The sequence below is a fragment of the Pelecanus crispus genome, chromosome Z (genome assembly GCF_030463565.1).
Source record: "Pelecanus crispus isolate bPelCri1 chromosome Z, bPelCri1.pri, whole genome shotgun sequence".
NCBI classification, from domain to species: domain Eukaryota; kingdom Metazoa; phylum Chordata; class Aves; order Pelecaniformes; family Pelecanidae; genus Pelecanus; species Pelecanus crispus.
The window spans coordinates 5,814,816-5,841,625 of record NC_134676.1 but is presented as its reverse complement, the minus strand read 5'-3'; the positions used below and the strand labels follow the sequence as shown (position 1 = coordinate 5,841,625).

The 26,810-nt window shown below is 47.8% G+C and overlaps 1 protein-coding gene across 2 annotated transcripts in view; it reads left to right on the top strand.

The window, feature by feature from the left end:
- The first annotated feature begins 7,832 nt into the window (after nt 1-7,832).
- LOC104032213 (SET-binding protein) overlaps nt 7,833-26,810 on the top strand; it is a 244,701-nt gene continuing 225,723 nt past the window's right edge. For both annotated transcript variants that reach the window (XM_075726912.1, XM_075726911.1), the window contains exon 1: nt 7,833-8,328. In XM_075726912.1, coding sequence (XP_075583027.1) covers nt 7,833-8,328 — 496 coding nt within the window. The remainder of the gene's footprint in view (nt 8,329-26,810) is intronic.

Here is a 26,810-nt window from a genome sequence, read left to right as displayed (position 1 = left end):
TCCCATGGCAGCAGCAGTAAATAAAAACAAACCTCTCGTTAATGATTTATAAGAGAAATCATTTTCCACACGTTTCAGGGTGCAGAGGGAAATGTTTGATCAGAGGGAGAAGAAGAGATTATTGCCCTGCCACAACGGTGTTAGAAGGAGGCTACTGTGTCTCATGGCAGCTCTCCAAGAGCAGAGTCAATCTAGGAAAGTTTGGTAACACACATGATGGAATCGTGCAGGGTTTTGCTTTCTGTGGCTGGTCTCTGTGCCAGTAACATTTCCCTAAATACCCATAAAACTTTCCGTTTCTAGCCTGGAGTGGCTGCCACTACCTCCAGGATGGTGCGCTTGGCAAGAGCTGGCTAGAACAGAGTAAGGATTTGAAGTCCCCTTCTCGTGCACATTGACACTTTTCCCCAAAGGGTTTTATGGCTGTTGTTAATGGAATAAGTTTTATCCATGTAGTGGCACATGCTGCTGCACCCAGCAGGGTGCTCAGGGTATTCTCTTGGATCATCTCAGGAGTCACCTTTCATTATACAGCACACCGAGATTGATGATTCTTGGTCTGCGAGCTCAGCAACTTGGTGTTGACCTGATGTAGGCAAATCTCCTGGCTTGGCTCTTTGTGTTGTAATGAGCTGGAGCACAGCTGGCACCTCATTCTGTTTTTTAGTGTCCCGGAGGCCTAATCTTCAGAAGGGTGATGAGTAAAAATGACACACCAGCTCTTGGTTTCATTGGGATCAAACACTATTCCTTGATTCAGAGATGTAAATCCAGTGGACCAAGCCCAGCTTTATAGCAGTCCTGCAGCAGCGTTTGTCTCGGAGGGCACAAGTGGGATGAGGTTGGTCCTTTAGAGACCAGAAGACAGCATGAGGAGGTGTTTACAGGTCTGATGACTGTACTCTCTTCCCCAACACCCAGATACAGCTTTAGGTTGTGAATGAGTAGATTTATAAAACCTTGGCACAGTTCTCAGGAAGGAGCTTGTAAAAGTCCTTGGGCAACACGATGGGCATCTCTCCTCCTACTGCAGATGGGTGCTTTGCTACGCTGGCTGTTGCCACAGCTGTACCTTGGGCAGTATTGCTTTTATGGGCCTTGTGATTTATGGCCGTGTCAGTTGTTTAATCATTCAGTTGGCCCTCCCTTCAGCGCTGTACGATAGTTAGTTACTTACATAGAAAGGTGACTATCTGATCTAATTATGGAGTCTCAAACCTAATTATGGAGTCAAATATGATTCCATAATCTACTCTTAATGTCTCTATGTTGAGAAGACAGATACACACATGTGTAATATGCACACTTACATGCCTCCGTAATTATGGATATGCTTAGGCTCTCATTTATTTCTGTCTCTTTATCTTGGGAGAGATGCTTGCAGCCTCATCTGGCTGTGAGAGATCTTTGGGTTATCTTGTCTTTTCCCCTCCAGTGTGGCTTTTCCTGGCTCCCTTTGCCAAGCTTGGGCACGCCGAGGCAGAGCCATCAGTCAGCATTACTCAGTCACGCTGGTGGAGATGCAGAGGGCTGGTGGCACTTAGATTCAGGGAAATCCAACGGAAATGAGTGAAGATGACATTCTGCTGTTGTTCTGGTGACTGTCATTAATCCTTGCTCCTTGTCTTCATGTGGATAGACCACACCTGGGAGAGCTTGCATCTCTTCCCTTCAGAGAAAGCCCTCACATAACCCATGCAAAATCAGAGGCAGAGGTGGAAGGACTGGAACAAAAGCAGTGTTGGAGGCAGGGGAACCACACGGAGAGCAACCACCTTTCTTCTGTGTAACCCTCTGTGCATCTAATTCACCTTATTAACGAATTACATGCTTTAGTTAGTTATTTTTATAGATCATCTGCAGATTACAGGCATTCACATATGGTCATTCCACTTGCAGTTATTCATATCAGTTGAGGATCTTGTACCGTATCTATTGTATATTCCCATCTATTTTACACATGCCTATAGCCAGCTATATGTTATAGATGGGAATTTTAGCAGTGTGCTTAAAATTGTCATGCAGTAGAGAGGTCAATTTGCCGAGTACTGGAGAGAGACCAAATAATACATCACAGAAGCACAGACAGTCTGGGGTTGGAAGGACCTCTGGAGATTGTCCAGTCCGCCACCCTGCCCAGCGCAGGGTCACCTAGGACAGGATGCTCAGGGCTGTGCCCAGCTGGAATTTAGACATCACCAGCCCATCTCCAATTCTTTATTAAGAGAGGATGTTCATTTGTTTTGCTTGAAGGGGAAGTCCTTGTTTCGGTCCTGATTGACGCAAGGCGGGTGAAAGGGAGAGGGTGTTTCCTATGGGGTCTATAGGGTGTGTGGACGGAAAATAGCTGTCACAGTCATTTTTCCAGCTCCCTGCCAAAGCTGGGTTGTTCTTTCAGAGTATCATGGCCACAGGAAGTAACTAAGGCTGCGGTCCAAAGATGCGATAAATCTAGCTCCAGGGCTCTGAGCGGCAGACTAAATACGCTACTGGTGCATGATACTGATCCAGTATAAACTCATTCTCCTGGTTCAAATTTGTTCAAAAAAATTTGCAGTGGCTTAATTTTATCCCGACAGACTTTGTATTGCATCATGCTCTGCCAGTTGTCTGCACCACGCTGGCTTTATGGGCTCACAAGTTTTACCCATCCTCTGGAACTGCCTTTAAGTTGGCATGAAGAAAGTCTTAACCCCCATCTTATGTGCTCTGGTCCGCTCAATAGATGTGTGATCAGATGCTTGTTCCTGATCTGCATCCAACTTGTGCTACTGGTGATCTGGCAGCACAAAGACCATGACCACAACCACACTTGAAATTCCTGGGTTTTTTGTAAAGCAATAATGAAGAAATAGGTTGAAGCTTTTTTTTTTTTTTTTTTTTGTCTTTTTGTATTCCTAATGTGGGTTAACTGAGTTCAGTGCAGCTTGCTGCATGCCAGGCTGCTGGGTTTTTATGTCCCATGATGGATTCTGAAGTTTCACTGACACTTCTCATAAAAGCAGGTTTCTGACCAAAACTTTCCCTCGGGTGTAATGTGGGTTGTCCATTGGCCTCTGCCCCAGAGGCAGCTGCATTTCAGTGGTGGCATACATAATCAAGGAAGCAACCCGGGAGTCTTTGGAGTGAAAGGTGATATCTCATCATTAAATATTGCTGTATAGTCTCCAGTGCCTTGTGGTGAATGGTTTTAAAAAGATGGAGTGTAAAGAGGCTTCCAGGATTTCTGATATTTTGCAGAGATTAGTGATTTAACTGTAGATCACATGAGAGAAAGTGAGATCCAAAGGCAACATGATAGACATGGGGTTCGAGAAGATGTGGGCTCCATTTCACATTCGCTATGACACCCTCAGACTCGTGCCTCAGTTTCCCCTCACCTGAAGCTGTTCAATAGAATTTTTTTTGCTTTTTCATCTTAAGGCATTTTGGACTCTATGGATAAAATGAAAGCAGTCTCAGTAGCTACAGTCATAGCTGGGTTTAGTGTGCTATGGGATTTGAGCAGCATCTCTTAATATTGCTCCAAGCTTTCCACTGGTGCTCCCGGTGCTTATAAGCAATCAGAGCAGTGGCACAAACACTGGGCAGCTGAAGCTGGTTTGCTTGCCCTTGCCTAATCAGCATTTGCTTCTTACTAATGTGGCTTCTCCTGTGCATAGGGCAAAAGCCATGCCAAGCGTTATACCCACTTTCACTTCATAGAGAATCCCACATAGGTGGATTTCTCCCCTCTGCTGTAGGCTCTCACCTCTGTTTTTGTCCTCAGCAAATTTTCAGTTTAATCACTTTCTAGCCCTGGCATCTGAATGCTTGCAAGCCTGAGCAGTTGCCTGAGGCAGGAGGAAGGGAGCACATTCAGAACCCTTAGTGGGAGGCATCTATTATGACCCAAAGGGAGGTCTTGTACTTCAGGCCTTTGCCTTCAGAAGCTCTTTGAGGTGCCCAGAGGAGCTGATAAGAAACATGTGAGCAGCCGTGGCAAGGCTGAGCACACAGGCATTTGATTATTTCTCAGCACTTATCAGAGGAAGTGTGAATCTCTCCCTAATTAAGAGCTAATGCCAATTTCTGTGAAATTTGTTGTCATTCACCTGTGAATTATCCTCCTCAAATTTAACTTGACTGCAGGAAGCCTGCTAGTGGTTACACTTTCCTTCCTGAGCTTAATTCAGATGGTAAAATGCCTCTGTAGTTGCTTATTGAATGGGACTTGATGCTGGTGAGCCTCAGAGGCCTGCAAGGGCAGTTTGGGTGAGCACTTCAAAGTCTAGAGGGCCCCCATCTCTCAGGTGTTTAAAATAGAGCTGGAGCTCTCCTGGAAAATCCACTTCCTCCCTAGATTTCCAGATCTGCACATTGCCAGCTAAGGCAGAAGAGCTGCTGGAGGAGAAGCGTTCGTCGCCCTCCCTTCAGCGCTTCTGCTCGCAGGCAGCCTCGACGGGCGAGATGGGGAGCTTTCCAAAAGAGGTTACACGTTCAGAAGCCTGAAGTGAGGTTTCCTAATTAGTCAAAGTACAGGTAGCCTGCCCAAACAAGAAAGACGAGTATTATGTCCCTGCACCCAAGTCATTTAACTATTAACCCTGGAGGAGAGTGAGGAGATACCTAAAACAATGACCCAGTTAATTCTGCGTGGCGTTTGAGCGCAGGGTTATTTGTTGTTACCTGCGGGTCTGGTGATATCAACGTCTGCAGGCTCTCAGCAGAAGAGGAGGCCAATCTTTTTAAGTGGGATTTTAAGGTGGATTTGGCATGAACTCACCTGCCACTGGTGTAATGCAATGACTTTATTCATCTGTTGCTTGTTTCTACTGCCTTGGAGGCACACAGCCAAGCAGGGATGAGGATTAGGGCATCATGACCCAGAGCTTGTGTCCAGGACCCACAACCAGACTTTGGAGCAGGAGCCTGGCTTTTTATCCACCCTCCATAAACCATTACCCAATCATTCAAACCCTGAAACCCCTTCCCAGCTTGGAGCCGGGGGTTTTATTTCAGCTCGCATTTGACGTGGGGTCCTAAGGGGGTGGGTTCATTACGCTGGTGGCTGCGGTCCATTCCCCGCACCTTGGTGGCTGTGGGCACATCCTGCTGCCCTGCCCGCTGACCTAGATGCTGTCTGCTGGAAGCCTGCTCCTTTTTTACCAGCAGTGAAAGAGGTTAAAAGCCTGTGGGCGGAGGCCAGCACAGAGTGCCCATTGTACATGCGTGCATACCAGAGCAGTAACTCCCTGGAATGCTGCACAGCAGAGCTTTTACCACCTTGTGTTTGTGTTGCAGCCCAGGAGTGTGTGTACATTGCGTCCCTCTCCAAGGAGATTAACAATGCGAAATGGCAGATAAATAGGACGGCCTTCTTTTTTTTTTTTTTTTTTTTTTTTTATTGGACCGGTTGGAAGAGGAAGGTAACCCTGACTCCCATCACCTCCAAAGGAGAGGCCAGGTGGCGAGGTGCAAGGTTGGTCAATTAGGTGGAGCAGCTCCTTGCAACTGGGTGGCTTTAGTGTACTAATTGCATTAGTAATTAGTTGCTACCACATGGTAAACACTTGGGTTCAGAACTATGTAAGGGCATTAACTAATCTGCCCTGCAATGGGTTTGAATGAGGTAAGCGTTATCCTGGTCTCACAGGTGGTGAAACAGGGAGACTTGCTGACCGCAGAGTGAGTCAAGGCAGGGCGCAGGAGACCTTGGGCCTGTTAGTTCTTCAAGATCACCTTAAATGAGACCAGTGGCAGCAGCTCTGGGAAATGAGTCTCCTCCCTGTTGCCAGAAGATGTGCAACTTAAGCATAAGTGCTTTTATGGTGTACATCTATCTACTCTGAGCTACAGAAACCACCTCTAAGGCCAGATGGCAGTTCAGGCTTCATGATAGGTTGGTTTGTGTTTTTTTTCTTTCTTTCTTCCTGCTTGGGCTGTCAGGTTGTGCTATTTATGGGAACTTTATTTTAATTTGTGTCTGCTGGGACCTGGGTGGAGGTCACCCAATGATTTTTGTGGTGCGCTAGGATGCTTAGGACTTTCCATTAGTAGCCATATGTGCCGGGGTCAGGCCAGTGACCCATGGCCATACTCCAGTGGAAATGTGGATATATAACTAATAAAAGGTGCTTGTTATTACTTCTTTTTGAATTTTAAGCTAATGCAAGGTGTTTTTAAAAAGCAGAAAGAAGCCAGTGGTACAAGGACATGCGATTTTTCTTGGTGAGCTGTGCTTTATTCTGTACTGATAATGCTGTTATGATTTGGTGATAGGTAGCAAGATCATTTTTGTTTCTCCTTTATGGCTTATTGCTACCAAGAATGACCTGGGAAATCCCTGGCTGTGCTCAGATCTTGCTTGCAGTTGGTCGAGGGGTGGGATTTGGCAGTGTAGCAGAGCTAATCTAGCAGGGAGCTACTGCTGAAAGAGTAGGTCTGTGCCCCCAGCTCTTACTCCTGGCAGTGCCTTCTTGTTTCCTTCTCCGTATGCCAGAAGTGATACTCCTCTGACCCACCAGAGAGCTGTTTCTGCTAAAGTAGCAGAAAATATCTTTGTTTCTCTCCGAGATACTCTTCTGCTGAATTTGTAGCCTCAACTGGCGTGCCATGATGGGTGGTGAGGGGTGGCTATAGGGGGCCTTTAGGGAGGCTGTATGAAAGCACCTCAACACCTTTAAAAACATCCTACATGTATTCAGTTTTTTTTACCAAAATGTTTGGTATTTGGCTTAGCCTTTCTATGTCACTGGGTGATATGTCTTTTGCCTCAGCTGGACATTCACAGCCTCGCCCATTAAACTTTGGCTGAGACTTTGTAAGGTACTGAATACGAGGGTTTCCATCTCAGAGGGTTCAATCTGCAGTGTTTTAAAGAACGCCCATATTTGAAAGGATGAGAGGACAGACTTTGCTTCAGTCAGCCCAAGCCTCTGCCACAGAGCAGCGGTACCCAAGGGCATGAGGAACTCTGGAGAACATTGAGGTTAGCTTTCCTCCCTCGCCCTCAATACTTGGGTCCCTGATAGGACCTGCAGGAGACCCAGGTGGATCCTCCTGCACTTCTGGCATCCCATAGAGAATCTTGGGCTGCAGACAGTGTGTGCCTGGCCCAGTGTGTGATGAATAATTCATCTGGAGTCCCCACCAGAATAGCTGGCAGCTGAGGACATCTTTCTCTCGCATGGGGAGGGGGAAAATAGGGAGTCTGAAACTCTTCTGCCTGATTCACAGGGCAACACGATGTTTTCTGTGCTCTGATCACTGGGTTATTGTTTAACCTGAGGCAAGAAAACATCTGCTTCTGCATTTTTTTTTCCTCTAAAAAACCCTGTGACACCACTTTGAAGTAACAAGGAGGTTCATGGGTGTGGAGAGCTGGTTGCCCCCTCATTTAGTTCCCAAATCCAGAGTCGAAGGCATTTGCATTTATGCACCATTTTTGGTTTTTATCATATATCCATTTTCATCAATTTAGCAATACACATTCCTTGCTTTGCAATACCAGATACAGCCCTCAGAAGTGCTGGCCAGCCTTGGTTCCCATTTTGCTTCAAGGAAGGGCCTTGAGATGTTGCAGGGGAAGCCCAAGCATGCCCCATTTCAGTCATCTCCACACTCGCGTTCGATACATGTGCGTGTGCTAACTTCCTTTTTTTCTTCTCCTTTCTTTTGACAGTGGCAGATTTGGTCTCTTCTGAGCTCCTTGCAGCCTCTGGGCGATTGGGACGTTGAATTCGGCAGACAGCTACCATTCGTTCCTTGGGATCGTACTTGCCCTTGCTCTCCTCATCCCCTCCCGCGCTCCCCTTCCCTCTGATAAAACTCCAGGGCATTGCGGTATTGCTATGGAGCCCAGGGAGACTTTGGGCAGCTCCCGGCAAAGGGGGGGTGAGGCAGACTTTCTGCCAGCCACCGTCACCTCCGCGAAGCCTCCACCTGCCTCCGGCTGCGCGGGGGAGACGATGTTGCCTGCGGCGGGCTCGGGGAAAGGCATCCCGGTGAGCGGCGAGAGGCTGGAGCCCGAGGAAGAGGATGAGCTGGGTTCTGGGAGAGATGTGGATTCCACTTCCAATGCGGACAGCGAGAAATGGGTGGCAGGAGATGGCCTGGAGGAGCAGGAGTTTTCCATCAAGGAGGCTAACTTCACGGAGGGGAGTTTAAAACTAAAGATCCAGACCACCAAGAGAGCTAAGAAGCCCCCAAAGAACTTGGAGAACTATATTTGCCCTCCCGAGATCAAAATTACCATCAAGCAGTCTGGGGAGCAGAAGCTTTCCAGAGCTGGGAAAAATAGCAAAGCAGCTAAAGAGGAGGACAGATCACACTCCAAAAAGAAGGTAAGTCTATTCTTTCCCGTATGTCCCCTTCCTGCTGAACGCAGAGGGAGAGGGTAGGATTAAACCCGCGCAAACAGCTTGTGCCCAAGGCACAACCTTTGCGAGGTTTGCAAAGCCCCGCTTGGCCGCGGAGGAGGTAACACAGCGTGGGTATCACCCCGCACTGCCACGAACGCGCAGGGATGATCTTGAACTATCCTTCAGAGGAACCAGTTCGGAAGGGATCAAAAGTTCAGCCAGGCCTCTTCTATTTTTGTGCGTAATTGAGATCTGAGATTAATCATTACATGACTGATAAATGAAGCAGCCCACTTCTAAACTGCTTTGTGCCTGAGCGCTGATGCTCGAGCCTTTTGGCAGTTAAAGCTTTTGACTACATTTTTAAAATACAGGTATGTGCGCGGCGAACAATTGAATCCATTCCTGTGTACCGGGCGAAGGGCTCCATTATTCTTGATTACAGCATTGTGCTAGCAACACTATAGTTATGCTTCAGAAAATACTTCCATTATAAGTCTCATTTTCTTCCAGATGCGTATCATTTTCTTGAAATATCCTTGTGGAGAGAAATTTTTGGTACTTTTAAGTTTGGGTAAAAATTGATCTCTTCTTTTTTTTTCTTTTAGTCAAGGAGAGGAAGAGGGAGGGGGAAAAAAAGAAAATCCTTTCTTTACATGAGCTGTTTTCAGGAGCACTCTTTTGTTTTGCTGTTGGCTTGATTTTTCAGTAATGTGTCCTACACTTAGTCTCTAAAACAAACTTAGTTCAAGTGTTTTAAGCAGCGCTGGTGGGGGGCGGGACACCTGGTGACTTCTCGTGTTATTTTGGGTGTAATGGTGTTTCGTCCTCAGCGTTAGACAAAGCAACTTTGGTCGGGTTGAGGCTTTATCGCAGTACAAATGCCTCACCTCTGCCTCCTTAGCAACATGTGGGCATCATGATGAATTCAGACGGGAACCCAGATTTAATGAAAGACTCGTGAGTATCTCCAAGACCTGGACAAATTCATCTGGGATGTAGACATCCACTGATTAGAGCTTGGAGGGTGACTTTGCTTTCCTGCTCATGCAGCTTGGATCCCTTGCTGTGCAGAAGGTCCCCACTTCTCCAATACCTTATACACATGATGGGTGCTCACAAGGCTACTTTAAGCCTTGAGGAAGCTAATTGCCAACGGCTCTCCCTGGAGACTGTGTCCTCTACAGACTGACTTAGACCAAAAATCTGATAGCTCTAAATCACTTTTTGAAGCATCAACATTTCCCACTGACTCAAGGCAGAGCCCAGGGAGATTAACATTGCTCACTCCGAGAGTACTTCTTTTAGAAGCTGAACTTGGAAACTCCCCCCCCTAAAATTGAGGGGATTTTTTTCTTAGAATCCTGCTAAATGGCATACTCTGTGTGCATGAAAAAAAAAAAAAGGTCTTTTTAGCATATCAGAGGTTTGGCCTGTAAATACACTGAGATTTTCCCACCTGTTGAGAGGATGGGCTGTCATCTTAACACTGAGCAATATCTTATTTCCACTCCCCTTTCCTCCCTGAATACTTGTAGAGGTCTCAGGAGAGCTAGAGGTTGTGTGAGGCCGTGCTCAGTGACAGCAAAGGTGTCACAAGCGATCCCTCCATGGCCGTGCAGGGAGAGAAAAAGACTTGCAAACCACTGCCTACCATGCACGGACCGTGGACAATATGACTGCTTAGAAATCAGAGCTTTGATTTCTATTTATCGCCCAGTAAGGCAGGTATGGGACGCATGTTTGCTCCTCCACGTGGCCATCCAAAAAAGGTTAAATAAATAAAGCTAACTATAAGGAAACTATGTGCAAAAAACCCCAACCCCAACAACGAAAAGCACCTTGTAGTGTGATTATGCTCAGAGTGAGGGTTTTCTTGCAGAAAGATAAGGAGTTTGAAAGCATCGTGGCCCAAACGTGGCTGCATCCAGCTTATTCTTGTGCCGTGAGGTCCGAGCTGGCTGGTGCTGTGTGCGCAGGCTGGTAGCGCTTTGGGACAGCACTGGTCTAATCTGGCCATTAAAACAAAACGAAGAAAAAAAAAAAAACACCCAGCAGGTGGATGCTCTGAGCAGATGGGGAGAAGGCCACCGCACCGGCGCGTCCATTAGCATAACACCCAACGGCTGCCACGTGGCAGCTGCTGAGCTGGGGCCGCAGCAGAAACATCCCCAGCAGGGATCTGGAGGACCCTGGTGCCAAGATCTCAAGGGGTTTGGTGCCTGGAGACCCGCAGCCTGCGTCCCCAGGACGGTGAATATCCTGCATCTCTGCAGCCAGAGGGGTTTCACGCATGACCACCTCTTAGCTCGTGGGTTGCAGGATCAGACCTTGGCTGCAAACATATCAAGGGGTGATGAAAGGAGAGGGGGGTTGGAAATCGGTGGGAGAAGGGTTTCAGCGCTGGCAGTGCAATTGCTTTCATGGCTGATGCGTGTGTCTCATGGCGGTTATGGAGATTTTGGGGGGAAGATAGGAGGAAACAGCAAGCTGAAACTCAAATGGAGCTGAAGCTGTCTGGTCCACCCATGGGTTTCCCTGGGAGAGAGGAGCATGCGGGTACCTTCTGCATGTACTTGCAGAACCACTGAGAGCTGCGGCAGTGGTTATTTTAAAAAAAAAAAAAAAAAAAAAAAGTGATTGTCACACTTAAATGATTCTGGCAGTTTTGATATTTCAGAGTCAGGCTGTTTGATTGCCTGTTGCTTTAATCAGCACAAACTCCAGAAAAGCAGCTACCAGCAGCAGCAGCAGGGAACAACGCATTTAAACCAGTGGGGCAGATCTTCAGCTGGCACCGCTCCACTGTCCTCAGCGGATTTTTGCCAGAAGAGCGTGGCCCAATGCACGCATCACCCTTGCGCATGGCAGCAGCACCGTTATCCAAGTTTACCGCCTCGCTTATGGATGCAGGGCGTATATAGACCTGTACATAAGGATGGAGAGCTGAGCATAACCTGAGCTGTGCGTGCCATGCATGTGCCTCCAGAGGGTGGGAGCGGGTGTCCTGTACCTCATGGAGCAGCACCCGAATTTATCTTTCCTCCTGAGGAGGAGCAAATTCACTCCATCAGGACTTGAAAAATCACTTAAGTTTGTTTGCATAATAATTTCAGCCACAACTCCAGTAGTCCCCAGTGCTTCCAAATACCACTTCAGCATTCTTGCAGGAGTTTCAATACACATGGCACAGAGGGCAAGTAATGAAAACATGGAAGCAATTTAAGTAACAGCATGTGGGTACACAAAGGACTGGTAATGCCAGCAATGTAAAAAGGGGCTGTGAACTGGGGATATAGCATTTATTCAGTGGCTACTTAGGGAGGAAGAAGATACGCCTGTTCCTAAGCTTTCCACTGCTCTGCTAATTAGGCAACAGGGGCTAGTGCCTGATTTCTAAAGCTGTGGTCAGGGGAGCGGCGGTGATTAGAAGGGGGCTCTGTGGAGAGCCACGCTGCTCGTGTGCCTAGGCCTGGGTTTTTTGCCTTTGCTTCCAGCTGCTACGCTATATTAAAAGACATAAACATACGTTAAATACTCTCCTCGTGTCGCTTTTCGGTGTGAGCGATCGCCCCGGGGATGTTACGCGATCCTGAGTGGGAGGGGAGGGAATCCAGGAGAGGATCCTGCTGGGTATGGTTGCTGATGCCCGGGAGCGGGGAGGGAGGCGGGGGGCGAGAGAGCATCAGCACTGGGAACCTCTGCTCTGCTGGCTTGAATGCTTGGCTGCAACCCAACAACTTTTGGGGTTTCTTTTAAGTTGTGACTATGCCAAGTTTCACATCAGCTTCCCCTTCTTGAAAATAAGAGTGCAGGTAGTTTCCGAACCCCTTTCCCGGGGCTGGTCGGAAGGTGAATCCGTAACTTAGGCTGTGCGTGTGGCCGCTTGCGTGGCGATGGGAAAGTGCACAAACGTTCTGGAAGCGTTTGCTCTTATTTCAACCCTTTGGTGCCTGGGGATGGAGTGGGCTGAACCCTTGCCGCTTCTAAACCTGCAAATGGCTCCATTGCATTTCATCTGATTGGAGAGGGAGGGAAGAAAAAAGCCAGGAGCCCAGAGGATGTCCTGCTGGCATCTTGGCAAACGCTGCTGTCCCACCTGCAGCAGGGTTGCTCGAGTCCAGCGTCCTCAGCATCACTAAAGGTGCCTTTTCCTTCAGATAAGGAAACATGCTATCAGTCTGGAAGGGCACTGAAAGCGTGGCACCAAATCGCAATGAAGCAATCCATCAGCATTCCCTGCCTGTCATGTAGCATTTAACAAGCCCCAGCTGAGCAGTATTTCCCCGGTTTTGTTTTATTTCCTCCCCCCCCCCCCCCCCCCCCCCCCCCGCATTTGCTGCTCGCTCTGTTTTCCTGTGTCTGCAAACACTTCATTTTCCACCTTCTTCTTTCTTTAAGCATAGCCTGACAAAGTTTCTTTGGAGCTTCTATCATATGCATAATGTCCTGCTTCAGGGGATGTAAACTCATTTTTTTGTAATTATTATTGCACTGGGGGTTTTTTTTTGAGAGCTTGGGATGGGTGAATGTATTTTATTGCTGAGAGATAAGTGGTAGCAAGTCAATTGGAAGTAAAGCTTCCTTGTGTGCAGTCAGAGAAAACTCTATCCTTGGATTTTCTTGCAACATTTTTTTTTTTTTTTTTTTTGAGTTCCTGTAGGTATTTGCTGTTTCTCTGCAGGAAGCGGTTCTGGCACTTTTTCCCTTGAAATTCAATTCACTGTCTTCCTTTCCTCTGCCCCACACAAGCAACTTTCTCCCGCGGTTCACCTTTCCTTGAGGACTCTCTCATTCGCACGCTTTCCCCTTTGCACCTCTCCTTCTTCCAGAAGATCATGAACGCTTCCCCCCCCTCTCCTTCCCCATTCTTTGCATCGCTGACTGCACATTGCACTTTGCCTCCAGGTTCTCATGTGCATCCGCAGCTCTTGTCGGATTACCCCTGTGCTGGACTCCTCTCCCCGGTGATTTGTGTGCATGATCATCCAATTGCTCATAGTGCACTCTTATTCCTCTTTGCTACGGGCATCCCCATGTGAGATGTCCTCTGAGTCAGCTCTTCCTGTTGCGATGGCTCAGGGAGTTGATCTAAGTGTTTGCTCCCTCTGCTGCGTGTAGCTTAGCAAGGAGGAGAAGGCACTTTCACGTTTGTGGTGGTACCTGCTTGAAGTGGCAGGCTTTGATTTACAGCTTCTTTTTCTTTTTTTTTTTTTTTTTTTTTTTTCCATAGCCCCTTGAGCCTGGATGTGTTCCTGTGCTAGTTTGGTCCCCTCTCTTGCTTAGCAAAGCCTTGAGGCTGCTCTAAATGATGCTGGTGGCAGCAGGTGGTGGGAGCTCACACCAGCAGTGTAGACCTCAGCTTCTGCCCAGGTTATGGAACAGTGGTAGAGCCCTAGAAGTGCCAGCAGAGTGGGGAAGTCATCTTCTAGTTGTGTTTGAGGTGAAACTGGCTTTTGAGCAGCTGAGAGACCAATTCAGAGCTGCTGTAATAGGCGCAAGGCTCCTGGCATTTTTTACAGTCTTTCTATACAAACGTATAGGTGCAAAGCTACACCAACTGAGCTCTTTGATATTCATCCCAGGTTTCTTTTTGGCTAGTTTTTCTTTCTACCGTATTGTACAAGGCACAAATGAAACAGCTGTGGTTTGGTGCCCTCCCACCCACAACTACTTTGGGCTCCCCCCGAAAAAGGAGAGCAGGAATGAATTTCTTTGTAAAAACTTCAGAGCCTTAAGAAACCAGTTTTTCTGTGAGCTGAGAACCACGCAGGCCCAGGTTCATCTTGGTCCTTGAAGGCACCTGAGGTACCCAGACTGGGAGCTGAATCCTTTTGGGCCCCCACATAGTCACCTGGAGGAGGCTGCTCCCTCCTGAAGGTGGTTCAGTCCTCCCTGTGAAGAGCAGGGAGGGCTGGATCCCAGCTCTTTACCCCTTCCTTCTCCTTCTCCAAAGCCTGCTGGAGCAGTGTCTGCCTTGAATTGCATCATGGCTATCTTGTGACAGGAATAAGGTAGAGTTTCTTTTCCAGCTTGGTGCTCTGTGTGAGGCAGCTGATGCTCATCCCTCACTGTCTGTCTGCTCCCAAAGAATTGTGACTTTTTTTTTTTTTTTTGCATGTAGTCAAGTATTTCTTAAAGAAGCAAAAGTCTGGCACTCAAGGGATGGTCCTGGGAAATATAAGCAGGCTTTTAACTGCTTAATGTGGAGTGTCAAATGAGGAAGACTCACCATATTTGATTAGCTGCCATATGACCAGGGCTTGTGGAGTCTGTCCGTGTCGAGGACAGGTTTTGTTTTGTAGCAGTCGCTCCCACAGCCGAGTTTCAATGGCCCTCTGTGACATTTCCTTGTTTGCTTGTGCTGTGCCTCTCTTTTTAAACCATGACAAAATGTCCCTAGTGCTGGTTTTGGGGTTGAGGAGATGCTGCAGGGGACCAATGGGGGAAGCAACTGGGACCAGTGCAGAGAAGCTGGGGGTCCAGCTGGAGGTCCTGCCGTCCCCACCACTGAACCGTGGGAGGGGACAACTGCTGCTCCCGGCAGCCTCGTAAAGGCTTGGCCAAGTCAGTGCATGCTGGTTGTCTTTCAAAAGCACTGTGGCCTCCAGGCTAACAGAGATGCCCTGGAGATGCGACACGCTGGCACGTGCACCCAGCATTGCAAATGTCTGTACCGGTTGTGTCTTCATTTGCAGAGATTTTGGGATGCAGAGAGGTGTCAGTCCTTCATGCACATACTCACGTTCCTCCAGCACCAACATTTGCATGCAGCACTCCCTGTCTTCTTCTCTCCTTCCAGGCATGCCTGACCACAGATACCTTCTGATTTACCTCCATCTTTTTCATCTTCAATCCCTTTTCCACACACATATGCACACCCAGCTAGGCCCCCTCAGGTCAGGTCTAATTCTTTGCATGCTTCATTCCCAGATGGGCTTCTCACTGCCCATACTCCCCTGCACAGTCAGTAGGACTGTGTGATGGACTTGTCTTGAGTTCATTTGAATGGAAAGAGGGGCTTTACCTGGTGCCCTCAGCTTGTCTTTTTGTTCTTTTTCTAAGAGCACTGAAACTTGTGAAAGTTGGTTTCTGGCCATTTTCTTCTTATGTGGCTTCTCTGGTGTCTAATGATAAATGAATTTGCTGGCCAAGCCCTTTTTGGGAGCCCCTCAGGGTCCTTTTCTTCTGGCCAGCAAACAATTTAAACAAAACTTTTTTTAATATCTTACCTCAAAGATTTCTGTTCTTACATCAAATTTGATCAAAATTGGTCAAAATATTCCAAAAAACATCAAGGAGAGGATCATGCAGGCAGGCAAGGAGTTTGTGTGTGCATTCACATCCACACAAACACAGTGTGATCACGTTAGCCTTGTTTCCTTAGGAAACCAGTCTAAAAATATCCAGAGTAAACATGCATTGTTTTGTTTTTTAGCGCTGAGACTTTTCCAACTCTTGAACCTTCAAATGATTCCATTTTGATACGTGACCCTCGAGGACAATTCCAGTTAGCTGTGTTTTCGTAAGAGCGTTATTTTCCATCTCTTGTCATGACCTCTAACGTAAATTAGACCTGTGGCTGTTTGCTCCTTCATTTCAGGACATGAAGTGCTATTTCTACATTGTGATTATATTTGGACTCCAAGCTGCAGGCAGTTGCTATCAGGAGAAGGATTCTCAAGTGATGGTGTATGCACCAGTCGCAGTACACTGCTTCCAAGTAGGATGGTCAGCCTGGAAAAAACTCTACTTCTCCAGGGTGGTATCAAGCAAAACACCTTGTTTGGGTTTGTTGTTTTTTTTTTTTTTCTGGATCTGTGGGCTAGCAGTGAAAGGGACAGCAGAAGGGCTAAGGTGTCTTACTACAGAAATGACGTAGCATATTTGAGATGTGGCTTGGACTGTGGTCACTGTGGAAGATAGCATTGCTGGCGACGAGGACATGGTCATTCAAGATGGACAGTCAACTGCAGCTGTGTTTTCAGAACTAAGTGTGTCTCTGCCAGGCTCGTTTGAAGATGGTGCTCCATGCTCCTGTTGTACATCAGTGTCTACTGTTGGCAGGTCCTGTATGAAGGCATCAGAAGAGCCTGTCCTCCTGCAAGAAGTTCATAAGCTCTGTAGAAATAAAAGGAGGAGAAATGATACCATCTTGTCTCTTAGTACAATATGTGAAGTAGAGTAATGAGATTAAGTGACTCAAGGAACCTGTCACAGGCCAGGGTAACGCTTGGGCCTTTTTCTTTGAGCTGTGGTTGCTTAACCATGACACAACTGAGTCTCCCAGGTGGTGGTCTGTTCTTCAAGTGCTGGGTGCACAGCCTTTCTGGAAGCCAGTTCTCTTCTACTTGTCATTGAAACTGGTGAATTTGTTTCAAAATTATTAACTCTGTGCATCTTCACTGCTAGCTTAAAAATAAAATTTATCTCAAAGAAGAGTTAGGGCTTGATGCAGAAATGAGGGGGGTGGAGTTTGGGGGCCAGCATGCAATCTAGATGCCCTTAATAGTCCCTTCTGGTCTGTAAACCTTAAAATGTGGTAAGAGTCAAATGAGGAATATTTACTGGAGGACTCATTATCTTCTCATCAGTTTCTCATGGCTCTCTGTCTCACCTGGGTGGCAAGGTTTGTAGAGAGAGAGATGGTATCTTTTATTGACATCAGTGTTACAACAACTCTACCACTATAAACTTGGGTGGTTCATTGAGGAATTTCAGCACTTTGCAGCGTCGTAGCTTCGTGTGAGCCGCTCTCCATCCGCACAGCTGAAAGATGAGAATCAGCCCGGAGGGGATTTGCGGGTAATTTTGCCTTGCCCAATGCTCTCAGGAGGAATGCGGTGGCACAAGCAAATGAGCCAGAGGCCACGGCCCCGTTCTTCTCACTGATGGCTCTGTCTGACCAGGAGAGGGCTGAGCAGTGGATGCTTGGATGTGTCACCACCGATCACACCCCTGCTTCACCATGGGGCAATGTCGCTGGTTCCCCACCTGGTGCTTCTGCGCAAAGGTACTTCTGTAATGCGCTTGGCAAGCGTTTCCCAGGAGGATATGTAGGAAATAGTTTCCTCATACCTTCGAGGTAGAGCCTACACTGTAATTTCTAAATGGATTTTTTTTTTCAGTAGTCTCCCCTGCGCCCCGGTATATGCTAAAATATTGTGCTGGCCTGGGTAGCTTCACCTAAATTTTACCTGCTGTATTCCCAGGTGGGTAATTTGATGAAAGTTCACATTTAAGACTAAAAAAAATAGACGTGAAGAGGATATTTTTCCACTGGGGAGCAGCAGCACTAACAGGGGCTTGATCAGCCCTTATTTCTGCCTCCCGCCAAAGTCTTTTCAGCTGTAGGGACAGTCCCTACATCAGTATCCTGCCTAGTCTGTATTAGCAGGGAGCTTGAAGGCACTTGTTTTGTTGCATCTTCCATTGGGAACTGATGATAGTGGATTGATGACGTGTTTTACTTCTTATACCCCATGTACGTGCAGGTTAGATGGGGATAACTGACTTGTCTTGCCTGTTTTCTGATGTTCACCAGCATTCAGCTGAGTATTCTTCCCAAAGGCAGCCTCTCACTTTCCACGGGATGCTTTTTTTCAATAATTTATGTAATCATCAGGACGAATTCCCTCCAGCCTTTTCTCTCTCTTGTCTTAATTCCATTGCTTTACTTGTAATTATATTCCTGATTTGAAGGAGAGGTGGGGGGCTCTCGCCTGTTTCCTTCTGTGACTACAGCACTGCGAGCGCAAGAGGAACTAGGAAGAGCGTGATGGGGAGGGATCAATCTGTCCTTAGGTCATTGACTCTGGGCGTGGGCAGGAGCTGCTATTAGTCACTCGGGAACAGCAACTGCCAATGTGCTTCATGGGAATTTGTGAAGCACGGGGCAGCTCTGTGGGAGGGCAGTGCATCCTTTGCTGCTCCCTGTGCTTTGGTTGGCAGACATGGCACGTAACCAAGTGATGCTTCATCCTTGGTGGCGACTGGGGTAGTTGGGATGTGGAACCCTTGGGTCTGCTTGGGGTACCCTTGAAAAGAGTGGGAATTTGGCTGTTGATGTCATCTAGAGGGAAGAGGAGGTTTAAAGACAAGGGAGGGCGGCTTGTGGTGGACAGACAGGTCTTTAACCTGAAGCATTTGAGTGCAACAGCGGGACTGACAGTGACTTACCCTTGGTTTTCTGCACCTGCAAGAGTTCATATACTGATATGTACGTAAGACTTCAGTAAAGTAGGACAGTTGCTAATTAGTGTCTAATTAAGCCATTTACTGTTACATTGTGAATCTGGCCACTGAACTTCACTTCCACCTGCTAAGATGTTGGTTTGGGGGTAGTCCTAAGGTGCTGAAAAGGTGGGATAGAAATATAGAGAAACCCTGCCATTTTTCAGTCTATCTGGTCTGACTTAAGCCAATAAAACTTAGCACGAGCCTGTGGGGTACAGCAGCTGTGTGCTGCAGATATAAGTTGACCCAGTCCATCTTGGCCACATGGTTTAATAGGCCTCTGTGAAATCTCTGGGTCAGAGGCCAGCCACCATGCCTATCTTTGTCACATCTCGGTGATGTGTATCCTGGCAGGTTTTTCTTTTTGTTCCCTCCCCGGCATGGAAAGAACCATCTGCCGTGTTGGCTTTCAGAAGAATTTAGAAAAATACCAATTTCCCTTTGTTGCAAGAAGGGGAGGGGGATTGGGACAGAAGGGGGAAGGAGAGCCTGACCTAAAACCAAGCCAGTATTTGCAGGGGTTTTAGAATAGCTTGTATTGTGTTTCCTACTCCCCAAGGAAGGGTTGTCCTCTTTCTTCTTTTCTCTTTGATTCGATTCCCTGCCACTCTGCAAGCAAGTCAGAAGCTGCAGCTGCTGCTGTCAGCTGGGAAGGGAGTCCCCTTGTTTAAAACCCATGTGTTAATCCCTGGTTAGAAAAAGTCGAAATGCTTTATGCTTCCCTTATAGTCCCCTTTGCTTCTGCTTGCCTGCAGCTTCGCTGCCTGCCCACAGTCCTTGCCCCTTGTGTGAAAACACAGATAGTAGTTGACCCCAAACAGCCTTGACAAGGAGCACAGGTAGGATAAAGGTCCATAAATAAATAAACCCAAAGACTGGACAAAATGACCCAATCTAGTTTTTGAGAGTGGGGAAGGAGTCAGAAAGGACATCAAGTGTGTTTTGGGGTCTGGGGAAAAATTATGGGGGGGCTTTGCAAGTAAGGGGAGCTGGTTTTGTCATGGCCGCTGGACACAGATGGGTAGAAATGTTTGCTCACAGGGGCTGTGCTTTGTTCCCGAGGAAAAGCCAGCAGCCCAGTGGGAGAGGAATTTAAACAGCGAGGTAAGGAGAAAGGAGGATTTGGGCTGTGCCAGATGGAGACGGCCACGCAGGCGGCACTGGAGAGGGTCTGATGGGTAAATCGGAGGCCTGAGGGACTCGGCAAATTTATCATCAGGTGTGACGCCACACCGTTGAAGGGTGAATACAAAGAGTGGCCTGAGGTTTAAAGAAGAAAAAGAAGGAAAGAGGAAGAGAAGAAGGAAAGATTTTTGACTTTGACTTTGTGGCTTTTTCTCAAAAATACCCTCCTATCTTTCCTAGTGGAACAAGAAAGTGAATCACCACGGAGACAGGGAGAAGGGAGTTAGGTGATGGGTGGTACGGACAGAAAATCGGAGGCAGTGCCCGGTAACTATTGTGGTTGAACGCTACCAAAGGGCGTAGATTTTTAGCACTTTCCTAAGATCCTCTCCAGTTTGCAAGTGGAAAGTTGAGGTGTTTCCCCCAGGAGAAGGCATACCACCTTCTGCTGCTCCAGCTGCAGCACGAATCCGTCTGCCAGTCCCTGTGCCCACCGCTGCGCCTCGGTGCATCCATCAGGCACCCACCCCCCAGCTCTCCCCATCCATGGGCTGCAAGAAACAGCCAGGGTCCCTGCGGGTCCCCCCTGCCGCCCTGTCCCAGACGTGGCGGTGGGGGCAGAGCAGCCGTGCCCACCCGCCGCGGCATCCCGTGGCATGGGCTGGGCTGGCAGGTGGCCCAAATCTCTTGGGCGCTGGGTCCTTCCTCGCCAATTACCCGAGACCCCTGCTCCCTCTTTTGGGTGGCGGGAAGGAGCTGGCAGCCGCTGTCTGTCCCCCACCCCGCCTCAGTCCCTTCCCTTCCCTGCCGTGGCCCCTCGTTAATAAAGAGGCGTAATTGGGAGCTCTCCCTCCGTCCGTCTGGTGTGAGGCCATTTGTGTGCCGGAGGAGGAGGGGCAGATCCGGCACTGGGGGGGTTGGCAGCAGGGGATAGAGGGAGGGCAAACTCTTTTGTTTGTTCAAGTAATTTAGGCCTCAGATGTTTAAAAAAAAAAAAAAAAGCAAGAAGAAGAAAAAAAAAAAGCTTGATCAGTGCTGGTAAAGGTGTGCTTCTAGTACATAAAAATATCTCAATAGCAGAGGTGCAACAAAGAAGTGTGGATTTAAGCATTTCTTTTTCGTTCCTCAGGTTTGTCGGGAGAGATGTGAATCATTAAAAAAAAAAAAACCCAATAACAAAAAAACCCCAAAGTAAAATCTGTTTCTGACCTTTACAGAGACCTCCGCATCCTGGCGCTGTCTTTAGTTGCGAAGGACTAACAGCGGAGCGCGGGCTGACGTCTGCGTCCACTCCTGGGTGTTGCTGCTGGGTGTTTGCTTTGTGTCTGCTCCGCTCAGTTGGGCCGAGGTGAAGCACAGGAGAATTCCTGGGTTTTGCAGCTAATGCTTTATACGCGCTTTCTGCTTTATATGCGCTAGTGCATTGCCTCTGCAGTTGAGACTTTCTACCTCATGTGCACTAACACATTGCCTTTGACGTCTAGATCGCAGCTCTCCTATGCATCCCTGTTCCCCATTACTCCCTTTAGACACCTCACTTTTTAAAAATGGGAACGGAAAGTCAAAGAAAAAAGTAACAAACATTTTTTGTTCCTTTAGGTTCAGTAAAACCCACCTTTAAACCGCATTGAGGGGCGTAAACTAAGTAGAAAGTGTCTGCTCTGCCATGGGCTTTGCTGTTGAAACCCTTGTGTTTCAACTGTGTGAAAGCTGTGGAAAAATGCACGTGGGATAGGCAGAATTTAATTTTTTTTTTTTTTTTTTAAGGTAGAGAATAGGGTAATGGTGTGAAAGAATGAATTAGTTATGGCAAATCTTATTAGTGTCCATTGTAAGCAGAGAAGCAGAGACATATGGGAGCACTTGCAAAATTATTCCTTGTTTATTCAGCTTCGTAACCGAAGCAAATTTTTTTGCATAGTGTCATTTATTTGGCAACTGGAGGGGTGTGGAAGGTGTGTGTATATGTAGCAAAAAGGGGGGAAGGGGGAACGCAGTATTGGTATTCCATTAAAACTGATGCTCAGTGCTTTGTTTGTCAGGTTTTGGCAAGGCTTTTTGCTTTGAAAGCCATTCAGAGAGGATCGGAGCAGATGGCAGGGAGATCCTGTTTGTGTTATTTTTGGACATTCCCATTGAAAGTCTCAGATTGTTGTCCTTTTTCCCCCCTTCCCCCACTCGTGTATGTTTTTCTTTCTTCCTTCCTTTCCCCTTTCCTTGTTGAGACCTTTTATTTATTTTTTTTTTAAAGCATATATTTTTAATAATACAACATCACCTAAAAGCCGGCTGTGTTTCTGATGAACCAAGCTGTGGATATTTTATTTCTGTCTGCGTAGATATGGAAAAAGTTGCAGGGGGGGGCTGTCTCCTCCTGAAGCGGTAGGAGCGGTATTAGGAGGGTGAGTTGGGTAGGGATGGGAAGCCAGACTGCCATTTTGGTGGTTTCAGTTCAATAGCAGCACATTTCCCCGGTAGATCAGCGGCTGTATTAAGCCCAGGCAGGAAGTTTAGATTGAGGGTCTCTGATAAAACTACTTTAGCGACTTGCATCCTTTTTAAGCCCTTGTGGTGGAGAGGGCCAGCTGTAGGTAGACTGGAAAACCGAACTATGCCCTGGCTCTTCATGGTGGTCTTCCCGTGTCACTGGTGAGGTTCATTGGCCTTAGGTGGCCCAGAAGGCTTTTGTTCTGCCATCATCTGTGCCCAGATCGTGTGGGGAAGAGAGAACTTCATTGCCTCGCATTCCTGGTATAAGCAGTTTTCCCAAGCAGTAATTTAGCTTCATGTAACACCACTGGAGTGCTTTTCATGTGGAAGTCTACGCCGAAGCCCTTCACAACCTTTGTGCAGGCAATCCAGCAAAGCTGAGCCTGGTCCAATCAGTTAAAACACTTGGCTAGCCCAGGTCGATCAGCGAGGATGTGCACACACAAAGAAGATGGGAGGTCTTGGCTGCAGTCGGTATCCAAAAGTTCAGGTGATTCACCCGAAGCTCATGCAGATGATTAAATCTCTTAAACTAAGCTGGAAATCTCGAGGAAACAAGCTTTCTCATGCTCATTCTGTCAGTGGTTATTCCCAGCTAGAAGCAGATATTTAAATCCTCAAATCTTTATATCAGCTGATATTAGAGTTGCTTTTGCACAGGAAAATGGTCTAGAAGGACATTAAGCTTTGGCCCAGAAAAGTGAGGAAATGAACTTTACAGGCTTTAGTTTAACTACTCTAACCCTTTAAGACAGTTCGGTGCAGGTTTTGTTTGAGTTCGAGGTGATGATTCATGTTGGTTTTTAGATTGCTTGAACCTGTATACCCACATCCTCAATTATTTTTTTTTCTTTTTTTTTTTTTTTTTTTTTTTTAACTGGTGCACTGAGGGAACCCACTTCAGAAACTCTTATTTCATTCTGAATTGAATGAAAGCTCAGAAGTCTTTCACTTGCACTGGAGCACCTGAGTTTCAATGCTATAGCTGCAAGAGAGGGCTGCTCAGACAGCAGCGGGTGACCCGGGATGTGTGAAGTGATGTCACTCGAAGTGCGTTTCGCTGGCTAGAATAAGCTACGGAGGGGGAAAAAAAGAAACCCAAACCAAACCTCACCTTCCTCTTGCTGTTACCTCTTGCTAGATGATGAACGTCCTCTTGGCAGGATTTTTGCTCCGCAGCGCTGACTTTTACGCATGCCTTATTAAAGTTTGGCAGCTCGTTCTTGTTACCTACTGGACGAGCCTTCTGCTCAGAGGACCTTCCCCTGCTCCTGGGGTGGCACGGCTGCTCTGCTCGCTGAGGGTTTCCCTTCGAGAGCTTCCAGCAATAAGGGCTTTCCTGGTCTGGCACGTTGAGAAAGGAGCCAAGCAACAGTCTCAGCCTAGACAAAAGGCAAACTCGACCTACTATTTATGTAGTTACTTAAACATGATTTAACCTAAATAATGCACACTGTGACTTGGCTGGGGGAGCGGGGGAAGGGGAGGAGAGGGGCTTGATTCTAATGAGCCGGGAGACAGCGCAATTAATTACATATGAAGGACAGATAACAGACAGCAAACTGTCTACAGTAGAGAGAAACAAAATACCGACGTGAACAATTAAAGCGTCCACGTGACAGAAGGGTCAGCGATTTCTCATACAGCGGGTGGCTGGGCAGAGCCCCAGGAGAGCCACGATGGATGCTTGGCTGAGCGGCTGGCCGGGGGGGAGCCCGGGCGGGCGTGGGCTTTCGGGGGTCCTCTGCCATCAAAGTTGAGCAGGCGCTTCTGAGGCTGACAGGCTGCGCTCTGGGCATTATTTTCATCACATGCACTTTTGACAGCGGAACCGTTAGCTACTAATCTTGGTGACACGTGAGATGGGGAGGAGAGTGGTCGAGGCGGGAGAAGAGCAAAGGCTCTGCGGGCAATTAGGTACCTGCCTCGGGATGCCGCCGGCTGTGCAGAGGAGAGTCGAGTTAACAGAGGCCTGCCTTCCCTCTTTTTTTTTAAAAAATATGTGTTCATTTTCCTCATCGTCTTCCAGATGTGGAAGCGCAAATCCCAGCTGTCGGTAATCGAATTCTTCGAGGAGTGTGGTCAGAGATTTGCACCCTCTCTGCTCCCCTCCGAAATTGCGACCGAGTCTGGCATAAGTTATCCCCCCCCAAAACCCCTTTCATCCTCCCCTCCCTGCCAGCCTGTCCTGCGGTCAGCCCTTGGCTGTAAAGATTTGAAGGTAAAGGCCGATGGATTAGCCTGGGGAAGGGCCAAAGGTTAAATGAGCAGGGCTAGCAGCATGCAAAGGGCTGCGATTGAAATATTTGCTGAATGCTGACAGGCAGCAGAATAGAGGCAGACAAGTGGCAAATTCCTGTTTTCTCCTCTAATTGAGAAAATATTTTGAGTGGTATTCAGGCAGGCTGCAAATCGAGACTCTGGGAAAGTCAGCCAGCCGGCGAGGGGAAGGAGGGGAGAACTTCAGTGGAACCACCATTCCCGCTAAACCTGTTTCCAAAGACTTTGCACTTACGCTCATGGAAATCCCTGGAGCTGTTTTGCTCAGTCATTTTTCCCATGCAGCTGTGGTGTCAAAATACTTCCCCTCTGAACTCAAAACATCTCCCGAGCAGAATTTGACCCATTCTTGATGTTTTTGTGGCCACAGAAGTCTTGCTTTGCAAGTCTAGCTTCTTGCATGCAGGTGCTATCATGAAAAATCTGGGTGTTGTGAGGATCCAGCTATAATCCGCTGGTCAGGAGGTGAATGAGCTGTTTCAGCGCACGATGCGGATGAGATTTGGTGGTGTGTCGGTAAAACATGACAACTACTCAACCCTTGAGCCCGTCCGCTTGTAGCATGGATAATACTCAGCTGCGTTTCAAGCCCGAGCGACGCGTGATGCCCGCCTGCCTGGCCGGGGCTGTTGCAGTCATTGTGAAAGTGAAAGGAGAGAAATTGTGTTTGGTGCATCGCGGGTCGGCTGCACCGAGGCCTGCCTTGGCCCGGCCTTCCTTCATCTCTTGATTGCTCTTGGATATGGGTGGGATGCTCTGGTGACACCCGAGAGAAGGGAATTCCAGCCTGATGTGACCAAAAGCAGTGAGCTGGCCTTCACAGCCTGGCATCTTCCTCCAAGGGGTGATTTAATCCTGCACATCCCCTCTGCCCTCAGCCTTCTGCCTCCCCCTTCCTCAAATGCTCCCACTAAAGCTGATAATGTACTGAAAAGGTTTCAATTAAAGGAATTTCCTTCTTTCTCAGAAATCTGTGATTAGTTAAGAAGCCGGGGAGAAGGGGAAGAAAGATGTAAAAAGAAGCAGTTCCCTGAGCCAAAAAGCAGCACGAGGGTCAACGGAGTTTACATTCGCTTCTATATGCTCACGTCATAAAACTCGGAGACTGGCTTATGAAATGTTTTTTGGTGAATGCCATAGCTGCAGCAGAGGAAGGTTTTGGCAGGGGCATATCCTATTCGTGGCCAGCAAGTTGTGTTGTGTTTGGGCCCTTGAAGTCTTATGTGCTCCTTAAAGATACCCAAGAGGCAGTTGGGAGCTTTTTTTTATAGTCAATGTGGGCTTGGTTAAAGCTTCAGCATTCATCAGCGTGTCCAAAACTTTGTTGTTAAGCGCGGGGAAAGAGAGCTTGCCTTGCTTTGTGGATCATCTTCAAGTGGGACACACTGAGGTCTGCCAGGGTTCCCTTCTGCTGGCCCTGGAAACAAGTGACCGGGTTGGGGCGATGCTCCTGCTCCCCGAGCAAGGCACGGCACCGCTCTTCTCTAGGTGCGCAGCCACAAAGCAGCTGCTGTGTTGCGTTGCTTGGCACCACAGATTTGTGCCTTGATTCAGGACTCCTTTTTTTGGGGAGCTCTGTGATGGGAGGAGGCAGAACGTGCACCACCTCACAGCGGGAAAACCGAGGCACTAACGCTGCGTAGTGCTCCGTATCAGCTAACCTCTAACAACTAACCTCTCTGCATCATGCTCTGTGTCAGCAAGAGCTGAAAGTGAAGCCCCCAGCTCATTCAGTCCCCAAACCATCCTCCCGCCTTTAAATCACGGGTCTGTCTTGACCTTCCCGTACCCCCCTCAGTTGCTGCCTCGGTTGCACAAGTGAGAACAAAGTGACACTTGTTTGCCTCGTCCAAAGAGCTCACTCAAGCAGGTGATTGTCTTGCCTCCTTTTTCAGTCCCAAAACAAAGTGTTGAAAGTGTTGTCCTGGGATGTAAAACATCCCGTATATTCCCCCGGGACTGGATTTTTGCTTTCCGAGTGCAAGTGGCACTGAAAGGAAAAGAGGTCAAAACTGCAGGATACGGGGGAATAATTCCCAGGTGCTGAAATTAGGAGGAAGATGTGAGCACTCGTCCTCTGCCCTCCTCACAGGGCAGGGCGCAAGGGAGCTTTAATGGCTCTAGCTGCAGTCGCTAAAGAGCTGATTCTTCCTTTGCAACCCTGCCAGAAAAAAATGAGCGAGAGGATGAGAAGTCAATCAAAACCAGTTAAAAAACCCTCATTGTTTATTTGGCTTGGGGATGTCGAGAGGCCAGCAGATCTGAGACCAACACGAAACCGTGTCTTGCAGCAAAGACCATGGTTCCCGGCCGTGAACCCCCGTTCACCTCCAAAAG